The sequence below is a fragment of the Amblyomma americanum genome, chromosome 1 (genome assembly GCF_052857255.1).
Source record: "Amblyomma americanum isolate KBUSLIRL-KWMA chromosome 1, ASM5285725v1, whole genome shotgun sequence".
NCBI lineage: Eukaryota > Metazoa > Arthropoda > Arachnida > Ixodida > Ixodidae > Amblyomma > Amblyomma americanum.
In genome coordinates, this window is record NC_135497.1 from 87194767 (window position 1) to 87213008 (window position 18242).

The 18242-nt window shown below is 43.8% G+C and overlaps 1 protein-coding gene across 2 annotated transcripts in view; it reads right to left on the reverse strand.

The window, feature by feature from the left end:
• Positions 1 to 18242, reverse strand: part of LOC144113167 (mortality factor 4-like protein 1) — a 39868-nt gene that overhangs the window by 12505 nt on the left and 9121 nt on the right. For both annotated transcript variants that reach the window (XM_077646094.1, XM_077646095.1), the window contains 3 exons: positions 17830 to 17924; positions 14672 to 14787; positions 14392 to 14493 (listed from right to left, as the gene is read on the reverse strand). In XM_077646094.1, coding sequence (XP_077502220.1) covers positions 14392 to 14493; positions 14672 to 14787; positions 17830 to 17924 — 313 coding nt within the window. The remainder of the gene's footprint in view (positions 1 to 14391; positions 14494 to 14671; positions 14788 to 17829; positions 17925 to 18242) is intronic.

Consider the following 18242-nt stretch of genomic DNA (forward strand, 5'->3'; position numbering starts at 1 on the left):
GCTTTATTGAAGTCTATGCATAAAGCAGCTCGTTACTTCGATCGTGAATCAGTTCCGCCACCTAAACTCAAACTACATGTCGCCGCACCTGGGAGGCTGAGCCACCTCTTCGGAGAATGTGAAGGTTACCACGATGTAACACAAGTTTCGGCTATAGCTGCTGGCAGTGGTGCCAATTATACTGTTTAATTATTATTTGTCTTCTCTGGTATAGTGCTCGCAATGTCACTGTGTTTCAACCACTAATGCTGACCAATCAGCGTGCCATGGTGCTATGTCAATGCAAATGATGCTGCCAGGGGGGGGGGGGGGGGGGGCGCAAGCAACTTATTGTGCAACCTCCAAGACTAATGACTGTTGTTTTCAATGGTGAACTTAAGGCTTCAATGGTGTGGCGTGTTAGCTTATATTGTTAAGCAATGTAAGGTGTGACAAGTGCCAATATACAGTCGAGTCCATTTATAACGGCCACAGTTATAATGAGCACTCACTGATTACAAACAAGGGCGGAGCTACCGTCCAAAAATGTATTAGGGCTATGGCATCTAATCTCATACACAACGAACAACTATGGTCACATCATTCGGTTTATAACGAACGACTAGGCGTCCTAAACTCGCCTCCGAAGACAAAAAACGCGCGCTTACCCCATGACTCAGTGACCGAACAGCGTGTCTAAGCCCCCGCGATCCTTTCAAAAATAGTGTCGACCCCCCAAAAATAATAAAAAAGGCGGCATTGAAATTGCACTAAACCGCCGGACAAGCGCCTTGAGAGGCTAGAAGTTCAATCGGTGCGGGTGTGTTTGCCGGCTGAGCAAAGCAGAAGCATGGTGAGTGGGATAAAGGGGCTGCTTTGAAAGCGAAACTACTCTACACGACCAGTGATCAACAAATGATAGCAATTTGAAAAGTTCGAATACTAGTCACGAGATGTGCCATCAAGGCAGCGTGCGTCGCCTGCCCTATTGTATTTCCGCCTTCTGCGCAGTGGCCGCGTGCAGGCAGTGCTCAGACAAACAAGTCCAGTATCCGTCACCCTTGTGTAGAGCGGCCTAGCAATGCGCACCAAGCAATTGAAACCGAAACCAGACAGTAACCGATGGTTTTCAGTTAAAGCGCTATTATCATTTGGCTTCTAGGGTTATACGCCTCTAATTCCATGCAAAGGGTGCTTCAAAAAGCGACCAGCCGCTGCAAAATGATTTCAAGCCGAATGTTCTGCTGGAGTAGTTTACATGACGGGGTACAAACTGTATGTCCTGCACGGACATGCGCAGCGATAGCTTCCGTCGCTGCATTCTTACAACTATGTTAAGGATCTAAGGCAAGTATGCCGACCTATCACCAGGTGCCTGAAAGCCTCAATCGCTATCGGTTTTATCGCGCCCCGAAAGCTGCTGGTCTGCAGCAAGGGTCTCAGCCAGGAGCGCATGCCTGCGATGGAGAGCTTAGAACATCTTGATAGTGTCTGGTTTGAAGAAAAAAAAAACGTGCACAACGGACTTTTTAATTCAATGCCACTTTTGCCTGAGTAGGACAAGTCCACTTACTATGAACTTCGGATACAACGGACACAATTCCCTAGACCGTGAGGTTCATTATAAGTCGGCTCAACTGTACAGCAAACAGGTGCACTGCCAGCACTCAAAAAAAAAAAAAAGAATGAATAAAAGCTTTCCTTGATGTTTAGTGCATGTCTGTTTTGGCATTCCAGTGTCTTCTGTGTCATCACAGATGTTTGCAGCGGTCACCCTCAGTTCAGTCTATGTATTGAGCCACAGTGCTGCGATTCATATATGGCTGTCTGCGGCAAATACCACGCCACATGTGAAGTAGATGCCGTACTGTTATTGCACCAAGACATTTGCAAAAAGCACATGCAATACCAAAAAGCATGATATCGATGTTTGAGGTAGCGAAGCTTGATAATTGAGCTGCATATGACCGTTCTGTGGCTATCACTTTTCTGCCAAAACAATAGTCAACCTCTGCAATCTGCATTCACAGAGGTTGAGAAACTGTTTCGGCTCAGAAATGTCACACAACTTCCACATGCTGCTCAACTTTCCAACCTTGTGACAGGCAGGCCATGCCCGAGGGTGGGAATTAATGTTGGCACAGTTGACCTGCTCCTTGGCCGAAAATCACAGCCAGTTGCATACCATTAGAAAACTTCAGTGCAACCCTCTACTGTGCAATGTATGGGCGCAATGAATGCCACCCGCCTCTTTTTCAGTTTTGAAGAAGACAAAAGAGCCCTGCCGCCATTTTCAGTATTTAGAACAGAAGGTTTGTCTGCTGCCTTCCAGGGTAGGGGGGAGGGGATAGAAAAGCAGAAGGGGATCACTGCCATTTTTAGACAACAGAACATGGTAATCCCACTACCCAACTGCTTCCCAGTCACAATATATTCTTTGCTGTTCACTTTCATTAGTCCGAATGCCAGTTACTTCAAACAACGTTGGAATCCCCGTGTGGCTTGAATTAATGAGCTTTCACTGTAGATGTGTGCCATGACTCAGTTTGCATGGATGACAGGCCACCATAACGTACTTTGTAACAATTTGCTTGAAGGACTTCAATGCACAAATGTCTACTCCACATTCGATGCGAATCAACTGCTTTGCATTTTCAGCTTGAGAGTCACGGCAAAAACTGGTTCTTTGATCACAACAAACTGTTTATACACATCCAGCTACAAGAAACGCCCATAGATGGCGCCGGCTACACCAGCAGCAGAGCAAAGCAACTGTGCAGTTAGCAACCTGCCAAGACTACTGGCGGAGTGGCACACTTACCAACGCCCTGCCCCTGAATCCTTTTTTGATTGCCAAGAAATGCCAAGAAAGTAGAGTTCGACCAACTATATTTTTTGTTGGCATGACACACAAGTTAACGAAGATGAATTTGTCATGAGCTAAGTGGCTCTTTTATGGGAGGAGTCATATGCAACTGTAAATAAAACTGTAAATTGTGGGGCTTAACATTCTGAAGCGACATCTGGGGACACCGTAGTGAAGGGCTCCAGACCAATTTAGACAACCTGGACGTTGTTACCGTGCGCTGACATCGTACAGCTCATGCCATTTGCATTTCAACTCCATCAAAATGTGGCCTTCGTGGCTGGGATTGAACCCAGGGCCCCTGGATCAGAAGTGCCCTAATTATTGAGCTACCATGCAGGCTCATTTGCTGGCATAGGCATGAACTTAGAAATCAGGTGGAGAATGTGCACAAAGAAACAGCCTGGGAAAAAACTGACAGACCATAAAGTGAAAGCACACATGCCATGGGAGGCCGTCCCAAACCAGACCTAAGGTGTTCCAACAGGTGCAGAAATAAAAGCAAAAGGAAGGCTAACAGAAACCCAGCTCAGTGCAAACTCTGACCTTTAACTCTGAATGTGCTTTGATAACTTTATGCATGTAACTGCACACCTGTAGACAAAAGCAGCCACTTTGTTTCACAAAGTGTTTCACTTTGCTTTCAAATTTTTTTCCTCAATATGTCGTGCTTAATGGTGTAACTTTGATGCTCATTTTCTTAGCCAGCTGCAGCATCACCCTTGTGATGGGGGATTCAAAGGATTAATATTGCATTCAAGGAATGGCTCAGTGTAATATGAAATGACTTGTACAATTACGACCACTGAAGCTCAAGCGAACAGCCAAAGCATCAAGAGCTGCTAGTGCCCCACTGATCTCTACGCACTACATTTTTGAAGCATTGCATGGGCAAAAATACAGTGACATCTAGCTGCTTCTCTCAGCAGTAATGTGTTTGAATACCCACAGCACCTCGGTATAACTACTACATGTTCCCAATTACAAATGAACCATGTAGTGTTGAAACCATGATCAAATCATTCCGACTCTCCTCTGCTTCCGGATGCGACCTAATTACTGTAAAATTTTTTTTCTCACAGAATTATGTTTATTCATCTCTTCTACTCAATCACTTGAGAAAGGATATCTGCCCCATGACTGGAAAGTTAATAAGGAGATTCCACTCTATAAATCAGGCGACAAGCATTCTCCTCTCAATTACCGACCTATTTCACTAACCAGCATCCTGTGCAAAATATTAATACATATCCCATATTCATATCTTGCAAGATTTCTCAAATCAAGCTTTTTTTTTCAAGCTCACAGCATGGCTTTCGAAAAACGTATTCTGGCAAAACTTAACTTGCTTCCTTCACACATAAGCTAAACCTCATTCTTGATAACCGTTCAATGGCAGTTTGTATCTTTTTTGACTATTCCAAAGCTTTTCATAAAGTGTGTCATAAACTGCAACTTTACAATTTACATCTCATGAACATGGACCTCAAGCTTCTCATTTGGACTGAATGTTTTTTTCTTCTTACCAATCGTTTGCAATACGTGCTAGCTAGTAACCTGAACTCACTCGAACCGTTTATTCTGGCATTCTACAAGGCTCTGTCCTCGGTCCTCTTTTTTTTTTCTAATTAACGTAACGCTTTGCCTTCTTCTGTTTCATCTCATATTCATTTATTTGCCGACGACTGTGTAGTTTCTCAGGAAATCATATGCAGCAGCAACGCAACCACCCTTAAATCAAATCTGAACACTAGTTCTTCATGGTGTAGAACTAACCTAGTGGAACTTAACATCAATAAACGTAAATCCATTTACATATCCAGAACTTGCAACAGCACTCCCGCTTATTTCCTAAATCATGTCCTATTAGAAACTGTGTGTTCGTACAAGTGCCTTCGTGTATACATCAATTCCACTCTTACTTGGTATCTACATATCACATATGTAGTTAACAATGCATTAATTGTATGCTGGGTTACATGCACTGCAATTCCGAAAAAGTGCCTTCATCTCTCAAACCGCTGTTGTAAAAGACGTTAACATGACCAAAACTAGGATACGCTGAATCTATCTGGGACCTTCATCAAAAAAAAACTAAATTCATGCACTGGAAATGGTCCAACATAATTCAGTCTGCTTCATCTTTCTAGCTATAACAGGACCGTAGTGGTGGTCCAGCCATTTCAAGTTCTGGAGCAATTTTTCGAGCAGAAAAATATTCATTCTGGAGCACCTTTGTATTGGAACGATAATTCTGGAGCAACCTGGGAGCAGCATGAATGGAATAAAGGAGTCACCCAGAAAAGTTTGTTACTAATCAGGCCAGGTTCAGCCATGTGTAGCTAGGGAAAAAAAAAACAAGAAAGGTGCTCACAAAAAACAGACAAAACATTTTATTAATGCTGGCACTGTCTTGCACACAAGTTCAGCCAAGCATGCTTGACTAGAAGTCCAAAGGACACTTGAACCATTTTTTTTTTCATGTTGGCACTATCTCAACGCTTGGAATTTTTTACAAATTCATCAAGCTCGCAAAGTGAATCAGCAAGGCTGAAATTCCCTTGTTCCAACAAAGCTTGACCTCGTTGGATCTGCTCCAAGCTTTCATTCTTCAACCCGCTGCAGGGTTGACTAACATGATACAACCAACATGATGCAGGAACATGAAGGAAAACTCTGAAGAGGCCCTCGCTATCCGAGCTGCACGCTAAAAAGTGTGCCGGAAGTCAAGCACTTTTGCAAGGACTACTGGGAGTCTTTGGCCGAAGGCGCACCCAATAGTAACACTAGGCGCAGCGGCGTTGTCTGCTGCAATACCTGATGCGCACGCGCAAACACTCCAAGGCGGCGGCCAAGTAGGGGGGGGAGCCAGCTTCAAAAAATGGGACTTCACCACCTCTCCCGAGTTCTTTCCTTCCTCCACGTGCACGAATGAACTGGCTGCTAAATTCTACCACGAGCCAGCTCACCGGCACCCTGGATTGCCAACTGAAAGCGTGAATGGTTCCAAAAGTAGTTGTTTTCACGTGACCGTGCCTACTTTTTGGCGCAGCTAAAGTGCTATATTGATCAATTTGACACTTTGGAGCAGACTGGCACAGCAAAATGTATCAGAATGGTACAAATGAAGCAGCTGGAGAACCACTGCATACCTTCAATGAAATCAAGCCCTAATCTACCGTGCTTAGATACGAAGATGCTTCGTTACCTGTTTCACAATGTTTTATCCACATTTGCATTGTGAATTCATCCCCTCCCCACATCACCTATCACTGAGATTTGATCATGCCTACAAAGTCTGTCTCATTTTGCAGAACTAACACTCTCTTTCAGTTGCTTTTACCTTGTACAGCAGCAGAGTGGAATCACCTTCAAAGATTAGCAGCTTTTGTAGCTAATACTGTGAGTAGACACATCCAACTCTCTTGATAACAATAGCCCCACTCCATTTCTTGCTTTATTTTTAGTTTATGCCTATAACCACTCCCCTCGCTAATGCCAATGGCCCTGAGGGTACCAATAAATTTACGGCTAACACGCTTGTTGCTGACACAAAATTGTCTCGTGAGTCAGGCAATGCAAAAGTAGATATATTCTTGACTGATATGCAAGTCTACCCAACTTCAACAAGCAGGTGCACCCAGTGCCCGTGTGCTTTTTGTGTACGGTGGAAGCAATACGGGTGAAGTGGAGATTGGCAATGTCACACCTGGAGGAGAGTACCACGCACTGGAGCAGCCAGAAGTATTTTTCAGGAAGTGTTATACGTTGCCAGTAAAAAAAAAAAAAAAAAAAAAGGGTAGAGAGCCTGCGCCCAAGCGATATCTTAGTCATTTTTCTGTTGTAATAAAGGCGAAGGGTTAGTTGTTTCGTTCACTGTAACAGCTACATAATATGAGTGCACACAGGTCCCCAGACGACTTTATTCGAAAAGGACATTTATTTTTTCACAGAAAAAAAAATCTCGTACAAAAAGTTGCGGATATTTACAATATTTTCACATAATATACAACAAAAAAGCTTCTGCCCTACAAGAAAATCAGCAACTGCAAACGAATAGCATTTGTCACAATTTCTTCCACATGCATGTGATCTGCACCCGGATGCAGAGGGGCTTTAAAAAAATGCAGTTTTTATTTTCGCGATAGTTTATGATCATTTGAGAACAATGCAAAGGATGGAAAAGTAGGCTAACAAGAAAAGGTATGTTTTATTGGGTGAACTGTGGCTACAATTAAAAGGAGTGCCATACATCATACGATGGCGAAGAGTGACTATTTTCTACGATAACATCTGCTTCCTATTATATTAGCAACTATTTGTCAACAAGCAGACATTTATTTTAATTATAGACACTGTGTAAATAGCATGGGCAAAAAAAAAAAGGCCGAAAGGAGGGGGAGGGAATGCAGCGCTCAGAAAATTTCGGGAGGTGTTCTGACACCAAACCCCCCCCCCCCCCCCCCCCCCCTCTGGCTACACCTTTGGTACCACGTACCCAAAAGAAAGAACTCTCGTAAGAATGCTTCCTAGTAACCTTTGTGTGCATGTTTGGGAAAGCTTTCTGTGGGAAAGTTTTTCTTTTCTTTCTTGTTTGCTTTGAGAGTGCTGCACCGATGCACCAGAAGTACACTACTCCCATTCACAGTCAATGTGAAAGTTCATCTTAACCTTCGGAAGGACACCCGGGCCTTACAATGAAAATTTTTATTACTAAAGATATCGTAATAAAATTAGGTGTACACATATTTCTTCCTCCTGTTTTCAAAAATATAATTAATTTCAGTATATCTCAATAAGTTCCCATATTATACCTGAAGCCTCATTAAATAATTTCTTACAGGTCAAGACATTTCCCCCAATACCATATTTCTTTTGTTCCGATTGAAATAGAGCTGTAACCAAAGACCTGTCATGCAGAGCTATGCTATTAATATTGATACTTAGATGCACCATCACATAAAAACATTCAATTATGCCGAAGTACGATAATTATGAAATATGATGATAAAATAATTGTTCATAAAATTTGACATGTTCAACTCAACCATAAAAAAATGGCATAGCTCCACAGTTTAGCTCTCTCTGAATTCAATGGTATAATCTAAATTGAAGCCACATCATAAAAACATAACGAAAACTCCTGTAAGGCTAGTCACGTTGGCGAAAAAACACGAAGTTGAGAAAATCACATTCGAAGTGCACACACCAGCCACTCAGAGGTCATTGTAGAGGCCTCAAAAAATGACAGAATATGGACATTCCCAGAGGATTTCACAATAGTAATACAGTAAAACCTCGTTACTACGAACATCAGATTAACGAAATTTTCAGATTTACGAATTTTTTAAAATCCCCGCCAAAATGCCTATATTTTCAATGTAAAAAACTTTCACTACTACGAATTTCAAATTACCGAATATTTCAGAATAACGTATGTAATTTAATCTTGCAATCATCGCAAGACGCTTCGTTATTGCGAAGTTCCGTCAAAGTTTCGTACCAAATCCCTGAAGCTAACGCCTATCATCATCATCCGAAGCAGCAGCTATGCGCTGGGGAAACCGTTGCAACGGATACAGCCCCAGCGGCATCAGCATCAACGCTAGTGTCGCGCTGAATGAATATAGGCTAGGCGGCGCAAGCTGCCGCCCGATACAAAGGGTAAGGCCATTATCATCCATCCAGCGTGTGGTCGCATACTGCGCCGTAGTCTTAAGCCTATTCAGCGCAGTGTCACCACGCCGACAGCGAACGGTAGGACCTGCAAAGTTATCGTCGCTGTGATTGTGTTGTGCATTAGCTCGGCTGACAATGAGTTCTCCTGGCCCCCGCGTTAAAAAGAAGCGATGCCAGTTTTCGCTTAAAGAAAAAGCGGACATTCTGTTGCAGCTGAATGCTGGAAAAAAGCAATTGGACTTGTGCAGGGAGCTTGACATCACACAGTCAACAAATACAACGATGCTCAAAGATCGGGACAAGATCATAAAACTACATCGAGAGTCGCTCCCTCAAGAAAACGTCTGCGGCTGGGCAACTACCGTGGACAGCGACTTTCGAATTATGTGGACAGCGACAGCGTGGCGGCTACATCCGCGGAGCTCACCACCGAAGACATCGTGAATCAAGTGCATGAGCAAGAAGAATGTAGTAGCGACTAATACCCCTGTCACACGGGCATTTCGAGGGCCCTCGAACCGATCGTCTATCGACTCAAAGGCGATCGAGCGCTGCCACACGGGCAGTTTCAATGGCGATCGAGTCAATAGCCTATTGAGTCAACGGAGTAGCGCAGAACTCCATCGAGATTTCGAGGGCCTTCGAGCGCTGCCCAAGGTTGCTAGCGTTACTTCGAGCGGCGCCAAGCGCACTTTCGTACACGACACATTCACGGTGCAAAAGCATGAACAAACATTATTCGCATAAAATATAATGCAAGAAGCCTGTAAAATTATTTTAATATTATATTAGACTGGTTTTAAGTGCATTAAGCGCATTAATTTTCTCTTACAGTCTTTGCGTTGCTTGCGTACTTAACGTTGACAACATGGCGGCACCCTGCCCGCCCGCTTCACAGCGATAACAGCTTCGTCACTAATCCCTCAAAGCAATATCGTGTGCTAAGCTGTTGTATTCGCCTTCGATTTGCCCATTCTTACCTTCGCATAATGTTTCAAGAGGCAAATAGCTTTTGTTTTTCAGATATCATGGCGATTTCCCAGGTCTTAAGCCTGACGAAGCAGCGCTCCGACGCAGTTGGACTGGTTTGGTTTTGGCTCGTCTTGTATTAGAGTGGCTACAGCAGTCTATGCATATGTCCGTCGCGTACGTGCAATTAAAAGGGTGTTGAACGACTTTCGCGTATGCGTGTATTTCAGCATCTAGTATACATTTATCAAATGTTTTTGTTACTTTTGCAAAATCCAAAGTAACGATTGTGGCGCCACACATCCGTGGCGTAAGACACGAGAACCATTTCAATGGCCATTGAGATTTGCCGTGTAGCAGCGGCGAGTTCGATGGCGATTGAGAATCTCGAAGACCCTCGACTCGAGGGTGATTGAAACTGGCCGTGTGACAGGGGTATAAGACGATGCCGACACTGGATCAGCGCACGAAGAGGAAGAGATTGTTTCCGGCTCGGATGTCCTAGTCTTTCTAGAAAAGACCCGATCCTTCCTCGGGCGCTGAAAAGATGTCCCCGATGACGTGCACAGGAAGGTCGAGGATGTGGAGGCGTTCGTCCTGCAGCGCTTGTCGTCTACTCGCCAGAAGAAGATAACAGATTTCTTCAAGGAATAAATTGTAGTTAAACTGTGCCCAGCGTTATCGTCTAATATTTACTTACCAATACATAAATCTGCTGCAAAGGTACGTAATTTTAGTTCTTGTGATGCATTACTGACATGAAAATAAAGGTTTTTCAGTACTACGATATCTCAAAATAACGAATTAAATTCGGCGGTCCCGTGAAGTTCGTTGTAACGAGATTCCACTGTACCAGGAAGTAGGGATACGAGCACCAGCTTTTGAACAAGACTAAGATGGCAGCCGTCAGGGACACGGTGCGACGGGAAGTGACGGGCACAAAGTTCTGTTGCATTTTACTCAGAAATCCCCATTTTGGTGCTTCGGAGGCGTCAAATGTATGTAGTTTTTAGCAGCTGTAGGTCGAATTAGACCTTGAAACTTTGTCGGTAAAAACTTGAGTATGCTGAACCCAAATATGCAATTTTTGAAAAATCGAAAATTTCGAATTTTTTACCATTTCAAGACCCACGTCTCTTAAGCGAAGTTTTTTTACATTGATCCAATGGTAAACCAACAAAATCTCGCAACTTCTTACTTGTTCAAGAATTCATCTCAACCAAGTCCTTCTTAATAGGGATGTAGCACACTTCAAAACACGAAGAATCTGATGGCATTTCTTACAGCACAAGCAAAACTTTCTAGTTTTCAGTGGGAAGGTGTTGCTTTCAACTTTCATCATTAAGATCTCTCTCCAACAGAATCTGGGCCATCTCCAAATGCAGCTTCAAAGTGGACATGAATAACAATAGGCCAAATGTGGGAATCCACATAACAATAAATGCAAGTGGACTCAACAGTGTGAATTTTTTCTACCAACAATTCCAAGAAGAGCCTCATACAAAAGCATCACTTTAAATGTATGGTAAGCACATCATGCACTGCTAATTTAACCACAGTAATGACCATAATAGAAAAGTCACCAGCTCAAACTCCTCATGTATGACCGCATCCGTAATCCTGCTGCACATGAAAACAAAGCTCAATTTTCACTTGGTAGCACATCAGTGCAGTAAGAACAAAACACTACAATTTGTTTAGGTACTTTTGTTTAGAGGTGTACAGATTGCAAAAGAGGAAAGGCCGTGCTCTTCCTGCCTCACAAAAGTCTTCTGGATACCAAGCCCCCATGGTACCTCACAATCAAGGAGAGGAATAAAAAGATGTGAAACTTACACCACAGCTATTGTCAACAGAGCTCCAGAACAGCTCGAGCTAACATTTCCTCCAATTTCTCTAATCTACTGAAGATATGCGGTTCTGTACGACTGCGTTACAGTGCAAATGTTCAATAATATGCTGATGGCAATGATATCTGCCTGTGCGCATACGTGCACTTCCACTGCACACCACCCGCAATGACCAACACAACAGCAAATCAAAACAATATCTGTGCAACAGCAAACATTTCAGCAAAGCATCAAAGGGAGTGCAAGGGCATTATCATTGTATACTGAAGGTGGGCCCCTGCTCAGGGTGTCTAGCAAGCTACTTTTCAAGATCCCTGCGTTTTCCATGTTTCCTGACTATATCAGGCAAAACTCCTTGACCACTAAGAGGCAAAAAAACGTAGCGGCTGATAATAGTGGACAGTATACACGAGCCACTCGCATCAATAAACTGTTTACTGAAACTATATACGCTGCATTGCAAACAAATTTGCTCTACCTGTTTTAAAGAGCTTAATGTTTTTCTGAATGAAGTCCAGCTTAAGCTGAGACTTTTGAAATGACTTCTGCCTCTCGTTTTCTGGCTCTAAAAAGAGACATTGAGGGCAAACTGAAATTGGCCTGAATGAACAGATTACCATGTACTAATGCCAGACACACTGCTTACATTAAAAACAGTTTCTATAAGCTAGTAAATGTCAAAAAATGAAGTACAGGTATCGCCACAATCGGCTGTTTTTACAAGCAAGCTGCTGTGCGTCAAGACAGTTTTTGGTGTGTGGATCCCCGAGGCTAGGCTCAAGGATTGAGTCCTTTTCGGCCTTCACATCACTAGTTTCAATCAAGCGGGGAAAAAATGCACCCTTCTCAAATCAGATTTTCTCTGCAATAATGAGTCTGCTGCTGCCAGAAAAAACTTAGCGGAACCACAACAAAAATTAGAAGCCCTCAGTGTCCCTTTAATAAGGGTGGTTACCTTCTTCTTCTGAGCATCTGATGTTTGCAGAGAGGAAGCAAAACCAAAGGCTAATTCAGCTCGTTTCAGGTTCTGGCTTCTGAAGATCATTTTTGATGTAGCTTCATTTCTTAATTAACAACACCTTCAACTTGGCAAGGAATTGGCTGGTGGGCGAGATGACGCATGACTTCTTGAAACAAATCACAAGAAAAGTGCACAGGATGAAAGTACCGTGCCCTTGGTTTGTTTCTTGCATCCTGTGTACGATTCGTGAGCTTTAACCTTTTGCGGTCTGAAACTTTTACCCCCTTCACAGCCGTTCCAGTATGAAACTATTTCGCCCGCTTTCGGCGCCGCGTAAGAAAACGACAAGTGTGCAAAAACACTTCAGCGAACCTTTATTTTTGAGGTTTCTATACTTGCCCATGTCTCTTAACGGAATTTGGCGGCGTGTGGAACCGCTCGAAGCATTCCCCTGGGTGCAGTCCAGGATTCTGACTACACATTTGGCAGAAAAACACTTTCCTGGATTTTTGGTCCCTGCAAACTGCGTAATCTTTGCTGCTTAGGCTGGGGAGCTTATATATGAAGTGAGGCCTGCCATTCAGTCTTTCCTTGCCATTCAAACGTGTAGATGGACCCTGCTTTTAAGCGCGGGCCCTCACAACATCGACCAGCTGTTCAACGAGGTTCTGGCAGTACTGAAGGAGTCGCTGCTTCTTTAGGCCCTGCCTGATCTGCTGCATTCTCATCAAAATGAAGCTCTTTACGATGGAAGCTCCCAGAAGCAAAAAAAAAAAAAACTTCCTCCACCATTTCATGCACATGTGTCACAATAGCCGCCACCTCCAGTGCACAGTGCAGTCGTTGCTGCCACCACTTGATTCAGTGGAAACGCTGTCTTGATCATCTGATGGAAGCACATAGTTGTCTTCCTTACTGAAATCGTCACTTGCGCTGAAAGCTTGGAAATTTTCGCCATAGAAAGCTCGGCGAGAACGCAGCCAAGCTCTGCTGCCAGCGGTTTGCAAACAGAACTACACAGCACTTCCACGTGCCAAAGCTCCAAAGCACTTATGTGCTGCCCTCTAGTTCAATAAAATACAAACAAAAGAAAACTCTAGTTTGTTAACTGTTTTAAAAGATGTCGCACCATGCTCAGCAAGACAAAACATGCACAATTCAACCATGGAAAAGCTTTTCAGCAGCCAAGGGAATGAACAGAGGTGCTCGTTATGACATGCATGACGATAACTGCTGGCTTTTGTCATGCATGAAAAAGCTTGCCGGGCAGTGCCCAACAGCGGACCGCTATGGCCGAGTCGTGTTGTTGGGTGGGGCCCGACTAAGGACCGCGAAGGGTTAGGAACACAATGAGGAGTGCGGCAGCCAGCACAGAGCAAGCCAGCATTTGCACTGCTTGCTTCATGGACAATGAGAAAAAGACAGATATCACGCCTTAAATGCGTGCAAAGAAAAAATATGTAATGTAAATGTGCACGGACAACGTGCTGGGCACTCGCTGTACTGACGCAGATCACTGCCGACCATCATGTTAATTTCAGTCACTCCTTTTCCCTGACTTGCCAACTTTTATGATGCTATCCGTGACAAATCCCCGATCTCTCCAGGTGCACAAAATTTCCCTGACTTTTCCAGGTTTTCCAGATTCCCCAGGCTGCTAGACAACCTATAAGTTCTGTGCTGCACTCGGCCGTTTTCTTAGTGTGTAGCCACATATCTTGGAGGGGAAACCGCTACTGGCTATCCGAAAAACAGAGAATACACTGCAGGCCACAATGTGAGAGCTCTATTTTTGTATGGAACCAAGTACTGCATGAATTTCAACTATATCAGTGCATTTTTAAGCCTTCTAGTAGACAAATCCTGTCGGGCAGTCCATTTATCATTACTAATGCATGCTGAAAGCCAGTATCTAACCATAGCAGACCACATTAACATGGAATCACATTTATGTTATCCGTGAAAAGCAAAACCAGGCTAAAATGAAGGAAAGGAATACACAGATATGAGGTGCAAAGCAGCGCTGAAATAAATGACTGCACACAGGTCCTGCCTTTCAAACAGCTTGGCAAGGTTGCTAAGCATACCTTCTTTTGTTGATTTACGAACTCCCAGTCATCCACAAGCCAAGGCTTGAGCTCATCTGGTATACGCACTTTGACCTCCGTGCGAATCACAAATGTTTCCTCCTACAAGAAAAGTAAAAGCCATTTACAGACAGTTTTAAATAAACGGGGCACTGCCACTTATCGACAATGTCACAGCCTCATACTGCACAGCAACAGCCTGGCCTCCTAGTCATAATGATAAACCTCCTCCATAGAGGAAAGTTCTCGTTATATTCATGTAGCAAGCAAACAAAATTACCGGCTCAATGTGTGGGTCCTGACGGCTTCGTTTTTTTCGGTGGCTTTCTCCGCTAGACTCTGTGGCTTGACTAGTAGATGGTTGATGAGAAGTGACTGAAGATGCTGCAGCTGTGCCTGTAATTGTACGGATAACACAACCACAATACATCTGCTACAAATGCTCCGCAATATCTGCATTTCACAAGGACATCCTTGTAACCAATACAAAAGGAACAAACATGGCAATGCACAATTAGGTCTACTTTGGATAAATGAAACTAATGGAGCAAAATGGCCACCATAGAGGCGCAGTTTAGACAAAGCATCATCCTATAAGTTTTTTCTTTTTTTTACTGAAATGCACTTCTTTTTTCCCAAATGCAAGTGCACAATACATACAAATTCTGTGCAAGGCCTAGTGCACAACAGACAGGCAATGAAAAGGAAGTACCATCCACTGTGTTTGGCTTCACCTCATTATTTCTTAAGGTGAAAATATGTGGGTGTCACAGGTACAACACGCTAAATAAGAGAACTGCAAGGGCAACATAGATGAGACAGAAGGTGGTGCATCATGAAGGCTAACAGCATGCTGCTTTTTTACTATCGGTCTCGTATGTGCTGCAGTAGCAATTCTTGCCTTGTTCTTTTGTACGCAAAGCACATAAAGAAAACTAAAGCCACTTTTTCCTATCCAATGGCAAAAATATTGTTTACAGTTGAGCCCCGATGGTCACGTTGACTGTGTTCACTGTATCCAAAGTTTGTAGCGAACTACTTCCAATATTTCAGCCAAAAATAAAATGGCAAAAATGGTGTCCATTTCTTAAAAAAAGTGCACTCTGCCTCTTGAAAGAAGGCCCTAAGGCCCTATCGTGGTTCTTACGACCTTTAGCAGTCATGTGCTCCTCGCTTAGCAAACTACTTCCAATATTACAGTCAAAAATAAAAGGGCAAAAGTGGTGTCCATTCTTAAAAAAACGTGCACTGCCTCTTCAAATAAGGCCCTATCACGGTTCTTACGAACTCTAGCGGTCATCTGCTCCTCGCCAAGATCTATACCAATGACCTGCCTTGAAAGACCAACTAGCCCAAAAGCAAGTGTTGCTCAGGGGGAGTACTACAATTAATCGCGTTTGAAGTATTCACAGCTGCCCAACCTACTCCTCATCATCTTCAGATTCCTGGCAGTTGGGGAGTGCGTGCACTTCATGTACAATGGCTTCATCAGCCTGTGGCTCTGCAATGTTGCCGGCATCTTCCGTGCCAACAAAGTCATCCCAGGTCACATCAAGGCCAGCTGCCTGTGCAGTGACGTGCTACCATAAATCCACATGCACCTGTTCATGCGGGCATTTGACAGTATCATCTGTTGCTCCTGGGTCATTCAGTGATGCAGCCAGCACTACGCATGTGCGTACAGAATGTTTCAAGGCACTGGTATCAACTGCACTGTCCGTGAGCTGCCTACACGCGGTAGCAGCACAAAGTGAAGAGCCAATAGGGGAGGCAATGCTTACCATGTGACCAGCTGGGACAGGAAGGCACACCATGATATTGGTATCCAGATGTCTCAAATTGCTACTGCTGGTTGACCACTGACTGTGCACGGCATGCACTTTCATTATGATAGTCTAATGTTTAGTGGAAACTCCAAGGTGAAGTAGGTCTGAAGAGAGTAATTACTAGCATCCACACATACAGCTAAAAAGGAAAGTTATACAGCTTTCCCAGAAGCTTCCCAGTAGAAGAAAAATTCGTCCTAGTATGGGGTTCAAACATGGGGCCACTGCCTGTCTCGGACAGCCACTCTACAAACTGAGCTAACAAAGACTGCTAGCAGATGGTACGGCAAGAGCCAACTGATCAACTTGAAGTGGGTATAGTGTTGGTTCAATGTTTAGGGAAATTCCCAAGGTGCTGTGGATTTGTAATAAGGGAGCAATTACTCATTGGCAACCATCCAAGTGCAGCCATGCGAGTACAGTTACAAAGGAGAGCTTAACAGCTTTCACAGAAACTTTTGCAGTTGAAGACAAATTTGTCCTGGTCAGAGATTTGAACGGCAGCCACTCTACAGACTGAGCTAACCAGAACACCTAGCAAATGGTAGGGCGAGAGCGATTTGATCAACAACTTGAAGCGGGAACGGTGTTGTTCCAATGTTCAGGGGAATCGCCCAAAGTGCAGTAAATTAGTAATAAGAGAGTAATTACTCATTAGCGTCCATCCAAGTGCAGCCATACGGCTACAATAGAAAATACAACTTTCCTTTGTAGCCATATGGCTACACTTAGGTGGATGCTAATGAGTGATTACTCTCTGCTTGGCTTCACTTTCAATGCTGCCCATGTCTCTTGCCCACTACTCTTCAGCTTGCACTTCCGCACTGTTACAACCCTGCTGGCGACACATTAGACCATCCATTGACCCCACAAAACAAAAGAAAGGATGCCTGGCTGTGAACGCACCTGCGGAGATTTTCCCACGCTAAGCTCGAAACGGGGGGGGGGGGCCTTTGACTGGTCCCCCCCAAGAAGTGACCGACGATGGACGACGGGAAGAGGGGAACAGTGCTTTCAAGTTAATTAACCATGTCCGACAGGAGCGGGCCCCGAATCGAAGAGAGCTTGCCACAGTTGTGGTCGCGGTGCCGCACAAATCACCTGTGTGCCGCTTGCACTACTGTTGCACCACAGTGCGAAATAGCTGCGGACTAGTGGTTTCTCTTCGCCCATTCCCAGGGCTGACTCCGCTTGCAACGTGCTGTGCAACCACCCATCTTGGAGAAATGTGCCTCCTGTTGGATTGGCCGCCGCCGGATGAAGGGGCGGAACCTTAAGTGATTTAAGGGGCGCGCTGAGGGAGAAAGGACACTCAGGGCCCTGGCGACAAGGCTCATCCAGTTGCTCAACGCATGAACTCTAAATTTTTTACTCTTTGCTTTTTCTTAATTATGTAAATAAGTTGAAGGACAGACAGCAATGCAAAAGAAAAACTAAGTGAAGAAAGCTGAATGCAAAGTTCAAGCCACATGGTTTATATAATTAAGCATAAGCTTGATAAACGTAAGAGGGTGCTCAGGGAAGAAATTTCATATGTAAACTTTTCTATTGGTGGACACAAAGGAAAGGAAAATAAGGTTAAAAAGCAAATGAACATAAGAAGCATGCACACCTTTTTGCTTCTGTGGCCTTTCCTGGGATGGAGTTGAAGAGCGCTCCTTGTCTACTTCCTTCTTTGGTTTAGTGGCTTTGTTCTTTTTTCCCTTTCTGAAAGTACAAACACAGTGCTTTATCAAAGACAAACTTCCAGCTGCTTAATGCTCTTGTAGAAACAAAGGTGCACACTCTAATCAAGTGTTTTATTAACACAAATCAATTTTTACCAGCGTGCTTAGCTGCACCCAAGTGGAGCTCTCTCCATAAAAACAAACACATGACCCGCAAAAAAAAAAATGCAAGGGGGAAAAAATACACATGGAAAGAAGTACAGATAAATTATGTAAAACTTATGCCATACGTTTCTACTCTGCAGCGAGACATTCCTTTACAACCTGTTTATGAATATGTACTTCGGTGGAACCTTTA